Below are 8,290 nucleotides of genomic sequence, written 5' to 3'. Positions count from 1 at the left end.
ATTTTCAAGTCAATATTCATTCCAATTCCACACATATATCTATTATTCAATTGAATTTCTTTCAACTTAATAATAACACTTAACTTATATTTCACATACCTTATTATTTGCTTACCATACACATAATTTAAATTTAACATTAAAATAATAAATAATTTGAATTATAGTAATACAAACCGTGTTTTTCTCAAGTTTACTCATCGATAATCTTCTCTTTTCCCTTCCGTGCCAATGCTTCTGGTTCTTTGCTAGCTACGAAAATAATAATAATTTACACTATTTGTCGAAACCTTTTTTTGAAAACAAAAATTTTGTTGTCGACTTTAAAAAAAAAATAAAACTGGAGTCGCCACCGATCCTTTATTAAGGTGTGACCGGCCCACCTTAAAAATTATTTTGGTCTGCGAATTTTGAAAACAGGTTCGGGAGTCAGTTACACACGAGGAAGGGTTAGCACCCTCGTAACGCCCAAAAATCGGTACCAAATTGACTATTTAATGTCTTAGTGTCGAAAGTTAAAAAAAAAGATTTTAAAATAGGCTTGAATGATGAAATTTGCAGAAGGATAATCAATTGTTCAAGTCATGTAAAGAAATCGAGTCCCAATACGTTAGGGTACAATTCCTCATAATCCCCAAACTTGAATATCACTTTTATTTTATTCGAAAATATTCATTTCGAGAAAGTAACATGCCACACTCAATACGTTAGGGCACAACAAGTTAAGTTCCCAAAAATGATTTTTATGCATTTTGAATAAAGACTATTCTCAGCTTTTTGAGATTGACAAAGAAAATCAGAACCCAATACGTTAGGGCTCAATTCCCCTCGAAAATCCCAAACCTCCAAAAATGCTTTTATTCAAAAAAAACCTTTAAATCAAAAAAACTTTGATGAATGGTTAAAACCAAAATATATTTTCAAAAGGGTATGTTAAAAGTTAATATGCAATATGATACAGATCCTTTAATTTAAAGCATATATACATAAATATTTACGAATATAAATACAAGTATAATATACACGTACATTTGCAAACAAAAGAAGGAATGAAATACATCAGATAAAAACAAATAGAAATGCATGCATTAAAAAAAAGTTTAAAAGCATGCATATGTATTTATTTACAAAGTAAAAATGTATAATCACATATGTATTGGTAAAATAGGAAAAATGCGTATATGTATATATTAAAACACCTATGTATATATATGTATAATATAGAAAAAAAAATTAAAAATATGTGTATATACTATAGAAAATGAATATATTTTTATTAAGATAAAATATAGGAAATACCTGTATATTCTAAAAATGTGTATATTTATATATATATTTGTAAAATAAAAAAAATGAAGAATAATATATGAAAATACAATATATGGTAATATACATAAATACTATCTTCAAAAGTAAAAAAAATAAGAGTATACATATATCAAAATTTGCTTGTATGCACAAAGAAGTTTAAAATATTCATATATTATAAAAACATATATCTATTAAAAAAATGCATGGGTATACTATGAAAACGCATGTACATTCTATAAAAATATGCGCATATATATATGTATAGGAAATAAAGAAAATAAAATATTAATAGGATATATACATATATATATATGGAAAATACACATGAAATTATAAAAAAAAATATGTATATGAAAGATGTGTGCAAATATATAAAAAAATAATGAAAATAATAGTGATGACAAAACTAATAAATAATATAATAGTAAGAATGCAATAATAATATTAACAATATTAAAAAAACTAAAATGTCAAATGAAGGATTAAATCGAAAAATAAAAGAACTTTGAGGGCCGAATTTTAAAAAATACGCGAATGGACTCAATTAAAGTGCGCACGACAGCAGGAGGACCCAAATGGAAATTAATCCATCCTCTCAAAACATTGCGCAGCTAAGGACTGAATCGAAACGCGGATCAAATATGCGGTCTAATTTTTTAAAAAAACAAACAGGTTTAATTGCAACGCGCCACGAACAGGAGGGACTCAATGCGCAAATAGACCGTATGACGTCAGAGCGCACGGATCCTCCCCTTCGGGTCGGGCGCAGATCCTCCCCTTCAGGTCGGGTCACCGCGCGGGTCAGGGCCTGGACGAAACGACGCCGTTTTGCATGTTATTTAAAACAATTTTTTCTCTTTTAAAATCATTTGAATCCGAATGAGGAAGAAAAAATATTTATTCGGTGCTCTGCTAGGGTTTAATCCCTAGCGTCCTAGCGCCGTTCGCCCGTGCTCGTGCCCCGATCGCGACGGAGCCGACCTCCCTTGGCGTCGCCGGTGAAAGAGGTAAGATTCCCTTTTCTTTATTTGTATTATTTATTTAGAAAAGCAAAATAAAAAGAAAAAAAAAGAAAATAACGAAAAGAAAAAAGAACAAAAATCCAATTTCATCACCTTGAAAATCTATGTATTCTCAGTGTTTTCTCTCTACTCCTTTTTTTGCTTCCCTTTTTCCTTTCTTCTTTTACAGATTTTGATAGGCCTTTTATAGGCCGAAGTAAAGAAAATAAAATAATCTAATCTAAATGTTGTTTTTGCTGTTTCTTCTCTCTGGGACTCTCTAAGTCCGTGTTTTTGCAGGTGCCGTGCGTGGAGAAGGGTCGATCTCCGAGTTGTGCGGCGAACGGGCGTTGGGCGCGACGTGCTAGGGCTGTTGGCGCTGAGGCAGATGCGGCGCTCCCTATTGCCTAGGGTTTTCTGTTAACTTTGATGTGTTGGGCTGTTAGCTGCTAGGTTTAGGGTTATTGGGCCACTTACTTGTTGGGCCTTAGACGAGTTTAGGCCTGCTATTAAAAACTGAAATTGCCTGCTTCTTTTGTTTGGGCCCGGGCAATTTGGGCTTGTACAGCTGCCCCTCTTTGCTCATTGTCGTGTAACGGGAATAGAGCAAAGACTAAAATCCCAATTGTGCCCGGCCTTACTGAGCCTCGACTTCTTCGGTGCTTTTCTTCTTCAAGTAGCTTCATTCCTTCCTACTGCATCTTCGGAGGTACAGGAACTAGCGTTTCAATCTACTCCATGGTTTCAATGTACTCCACTGCAACCTCAGGGAGGTAAAATCCACCATCTTCGATCTGCTCCACTACTGCTTAGGGAGATAAGATCTGTAATCTTCAATTTGTTCAACTGCAATGTCGGGGAAACCAGATCCGCCGTCGTAGCTTCAACCTATTCCACCGCACCGTCAGGAAAGTAAGATCCGCTGTTGTGGCTTCAATCTTTTTAATTACAATATCAGGGAAACCAGATCCGCCGTCGTAGCTTCAATCTGTTCCGCTGCACTGCTAAGGAAGTAAGATCCGCCGTTGTGGCTTCAATCTTTTAATTTCAATATCAGGGAAACTAGATCTGCCGTCGTAACTTCAATCTATTCCGCTGTACTGCTAAGGAAGTAAGATCCGCCGTTGTGGCTTCAATCTTTTAATTGCAATATCAGGGAAACCAGATCCACCATCGTAGCTTCAATCTGTTCCACTGCATTGCTAAGGAAGTAAGATCCGTCGTTGTGGCTTCAATCTTTTAATTGCAATATCAGGGAAACCAGATCCGCCGTCGTAGCTTCAATCTGTTCCGCTGTACTGCTAAGAAAGTAAGATCCGTCGTTGTGGCTTCAATCTTTTAATTGCAATATCAGGGAAACCAGATCCGCCGTCGTAGCTTCAATCTGTTCCGCTGCACTGCTAAGGAAGTAAGATCCGCCGTTGTGGCTTCAATCTTTTAATTTTTCAACCCGCTCCATTGTTACTCAAGGAGATAAGGCTTTATGATTTCACCGGTCTGCTCTCTGTGGAACATGACCTGTATGACTCACTTTATGAGCCTAATTATGCCTAATGATTAGGATGTCATGATCAGATGAATCAAATGCACCTAACTAGGCTTGTATGAATGACATTTGAATGTTATGCCATAAAAAATGCATATTGAATGTTTAAAGTCATTATTGCTCATTAAGGCTTCCTTTGTGACAACAACGCTTCGTCAAGTATTAAAAATTTTAATCTTGACTCTTGACCCCTAGATATTTCCGACCTTTTAACCCGGTGAAGGTCTAAACAACAGTCCTGTTTCAGGTTCCTGAGCTATTTAAAGATTTCTAGAGTAATATGAAAAACTTCCCTTATGAAAGTTTTACTAGTCCATTAATCGTCATTCTAATGCAACATGCTTGCGAAAAGATCATAACGATGGATAAAACAAAGTTAAGTTGGGGGCATAGCCCGAAATGAATTGTCAATGATAGAGGAATTGTCTGGGGACATTTATATTGAAGAAGAATGAAATATTCTAAAACAACGAATTCAATACAAATACTATGATCAGGTGCCCCAGATATCTCTACTTTGAATTTCTCTATACAACTTTTCAAAGACCCTTCTGAACTCAACACGTGTTTAGGAGATTCACAATAGTTTGTTGATGCCCCAAGATGTCGTCTATTCCGGGCTAAGTGGTGACAGCACTGGAGTGTTAGACAAATACTGCCTCATCTTGTTAAAAGCTTCTTCGCATTCTTCATTCCAAGTACCAGGATTATGTTTCTTCAGAAGACGAAATATAGGGTTCCATTTCTCAGTTAGTTGTGAAATGAACCTAGCGATGTAATTCAGTCTTCCGAGGAAACCTCGAACTTCTTTCTGAGTGCGAGGTGAAGGTAAATCTCGTATTGCCTTGACTTTGTCTGGGTCAATCTCGATTCCCTTTTCACTGACTATGAAGCCTAGCAACTTTCCTGACCTGGCCCCAAAAGTGCACTTCGCTGGATTAAGCTTGAGCTGGAACTGTCTCAATCTTAAGAATAACTTTCTCAAGACGCGCACATGTTCGCTCTCCGTTCTAGATTTCGCGATCATATCATCAACGTAAACCTCGATTTCCCTGTGCATCATGTCATGGAACAAGGTTACCATGGCTCTTTGGTATGTCGCTCCTGCATTCTTCAATCCAAACGGCATCACTTTATAACAAAACGTCCCCCATAATGTAATGAATGTAGTCTTTCTCATGTCTTCAGGATGCATCTTTATCTGATTATACCCAGAAAAACCTTCCATGAAGGAAAATAGTGAAAAGCCCGCAGTATTGTCTACCAATGTGTCGACGTGGGGCAATGGGAAATCATCCTTTGGACTAGCCTTATTCAAATCCCGATAATCCACACACATTCGTACTTTTCCATCTTTCTTTGGAACTGGTACGATGTTAGCCACCCACTCAGAATACTTGACTTCTTGCAGAAATCTGGCATCAAACTACTTTTGGACCTCCTCATTTATCTTCAACACAATATCAGGCCTCATCCTTCTGAGCTTTTGCTGCACTAGCTTGCAATCTTCTCTTATAGGGAGACGATGGACTACAATGTCGGTACTCAACCCCGGCATATCCTGGTATGACCATGCAAACACGTCCTTGAACTCTCGGAGTAATTCGATGAGGTATTGTCTTGTCCTTGCAGAGATATCCGATCCAATCTTTACCTCTTTACCCTCCTTCAAGCTCACAATTTCTATTGATTCCCTATGAAGTAGGATTTACTTCTCGGCCCTTTCTACCATCTTCAACAAGTCAGGAGACAAACCACAGTCTTCGTCATCCTCAAAATCATGCGATCCCTCTAAACACATATTTCATTCAAAAGGAGACTCTAAATTTGTAAGAGTGACATTCATATCATTGATATTGTAGGACCTGTTATAAAAACAATATGAATTCAGGAATTTTTTCGGTGCAATATGGTCATGAATGAAATGCAAGTGTAGTTTAGAAAAAATTCAAAATAACTGCTCTTATAGAAAGAAAGATTTGCTCCAAAAATGACTGCAAACATGAACTTTATTAAAATAACGATTTTTAGACAAGAGCCTATTTCACAAAGGAATCCTTATCACTTCTAGGCTAAAAGAAATAAAGGTGTTCTGGACATTACTCTGAGGAAATCCTAAAAACTACAGGTATTTCTTCTGCAGTCCAGTTGTTTAGCGCCCTTCCCGACTCGTAAGGACGAATATCGGGCAAAGTTCTTCCTCCCATCGCTTCTTCGTACACGGCATGAATACTATCTAACTCCGTGTTAATACTTCTGACTCCTAGCTTAAAATCTGGCTTATAACCTAAGCCAAAACGATCGTGCTTGCCTTTCAATACTGGGACATCGACTCGACCCTGAAGATACCTCCCCAATCCTTTTCCTGGCAAAGCTCCTTTTCCAACTGTCAATTGCAGCCCCATCTCTGTGGTCTTTGATATTCTCGGCATCGGGATCTTATTTCCCTAAAAGATAAATGTTGTATTTACGAACTCTAAGGAATGGAAAGAGCACTCGATTGCATCATCACTCGTCTCCAAATAAGGTGCATCGTTAGTCACAGATGCAATGATATCCTCTTCAGCATCTATCGTCACCACCCGGCCTTCTGACACCAGCTTAAGTTTTTGATGTAACGATGATGGTACCGCACCTACTGAATGAATCCATGACCTTCCTAATAGGCAACTGTAAGAAGGCTTGATGTCCATAACCAAGAAGTCTACCTCATAGATAGTTGGACCAATTAACAATGGTATGTCAATTCTTCCCATGACCTTCCTCTCGGTGCCATCAAACGCTCTCACCATATTCTGGCATGACTTCGTATGTGAACTATCCATAGGTAGCCTGTTGAGTGTGGATAGAAGCAATACGTTCAGTGCCGACCCGTTGTCTACCAGAACCCCCGGTAATATACACCATTTACACCTTGTAGTGATGTGTAAAGCTCTAGTAGATCTCATACCCCCAGGTGGTATTTCATCATCGCTGAAGGAGATGAAGTTATCAGCGGTTATATTACCGACCAGTCGATCCAACTTGTTAACAGAGATATCGTCGACCACATAAGTTTCATTTAGCACATTCAGTAGTGCATTTCGATGTCCCTCCGAGTTCAGGAGTAAAGCTAGCACAGATATGCGAGCTGGTTGTTTGTGTAGCTGTTCCACAATGTTGTACTCGCTATGCTTTATGAACTTCAAGAACTCTCTAACTTCCTCCTCCTTGATTGGTTCGTTGACCAACGATTCGGGTCTGACCACATTCTTCTTATTTTCAACTGAAGTTTTTTCTCTTATTGGCTCTACTCGTGCTTTCATCTGTTCGTGGTGCCCTCCTTCATCCTGTTCCTCTTTATTGATTACATCCTGCTTCCCTGGGATTGTCACATTATAATCGTAATTCCAAGGAACCCTCCTGTTATCCTCATATGCAAACACAACCGATTTTTGAATGATTACTTTTGGTGTTATTCGTGCCCCAACCTCACTGTTCTGAGGTCGCGAGATGATGACCACAGGGCGGTTAGCCTTCGGGACTTCCAATACCAACTCTGACGTGCATACATGACTCTCCTCTTGAACTCCTATACAGAATTCCATCTCCTTATTATCCATCATACCCTGTACCACGGCTCTGAACTCCGTACACTCTTAGATTTCATGCCCCATTTCATAGTGGAACTCACAGTAGTTCCTCCTCTTCTCACAGTTTTCTTCTGAAACAATTAGCCCCCTTTTCACCATCTCTTTCCAGACCCATCTCAGAGGAGTCTTCACGTCCGTAATGTCTACCTTAATTCTTCTGTCTTCGTCCATCATATTTACCCCACCATCAGTGTGATTTGGTAATGGGTTTTCTGCATTGGTCGAGTCATCAAATTTCACGACACCCATACCAATGCACCTTTCAACCAACTCCTTAAAGGCCGTACAGTTCTCTATGGAATGCCCTGTTATTCCCGCATGATAGTTGCACCGTGCATTCGCATCATACCATTTGGGATACGGGGGTTGCAAAGGCTTCAGATAGAAAGGGGAAACTACGTGTGCGTCAAATAAGTTTCGGTATAGTTCCCTGTATGACATAGGAATTTGCGTGAATTGGGGCTTCTCAACATTTCGCCTTGTACCGCCCTCCTGTCTCGACGAGTTTTGCTGGCTGGCAGCCACTTTCCCTGGCTGACTCACTGTCACTGACTTCGAGTAACCCTTATTGTACATGCTCGTGGTGTTCACCTCGTTTTCCTTCCTCTTCAAAGCCGATCTTCTGTTACTCTCTCCAGCATCGATCGTCCCACTCCTGATGGCATTCTCAATCATCTCGCCATTCATGACTATGTTAGGAAAGCTTTTTGTGGCACTTCCTAACATATGTGTAATGAACGGTGCCTTCAGGGTGTTAATGAACAACATGGTCATTTTCTTTTCCAGGAGCGGTGGCTGAA

At 38.9% G+C, this 8,290-nt stretch overlaps 1 protein-coding gene across 1 annotated transcript; it reads right to left on the bottom strand.

Moving 5' to 3' along the window:
- Window positions 1-6,305: 6,305 nt before the first annotated feature.
- LOC107927065 (uncharacterized) lies at window positions 6,306-7,460 on the bottom strand. Its single transcript, XM_016858035.1, has one exon. The coding sequence runs from the start codon at window positions 7,458-7,460 to the stop codon at window positions 6,306-6,308; it is 1,155 nt and encodes a 384-aa protein (XP_016713524.1).
- Window positions 7,461-8,290: the final 830 nt, after the last annotated feature.

Source organism: Gossypium hirsutum, chromosome D03 (assembly GCF_007990345.1).
Source record: "Gossypium hirsutum isolate 1008001.06 chromosome D03, Gossypium_hirsutum_v2.1, whole genome shotgun sequence".
NCBI lineage: Eukaryota > Viridiplantae > Streptophyta > Magnoliopsida > Malvales > Malvaceae > Gossypium > Gossypium hirsutum.
The sequence above is the reverse complement of the archived record's forward strand: the minus strand, read 5'-3'. Positions and strand labels throughout refer to the sequence as shown.

Coding starts and splice junctions, on each gene's coding strand:
- LOC107927065 (XM_016858035.1), bottom strand. CDS start 7,460: ATGGATAATAAGGAGATGGAATTCTGTATAGGAGTTCAAGAGGAGAGT.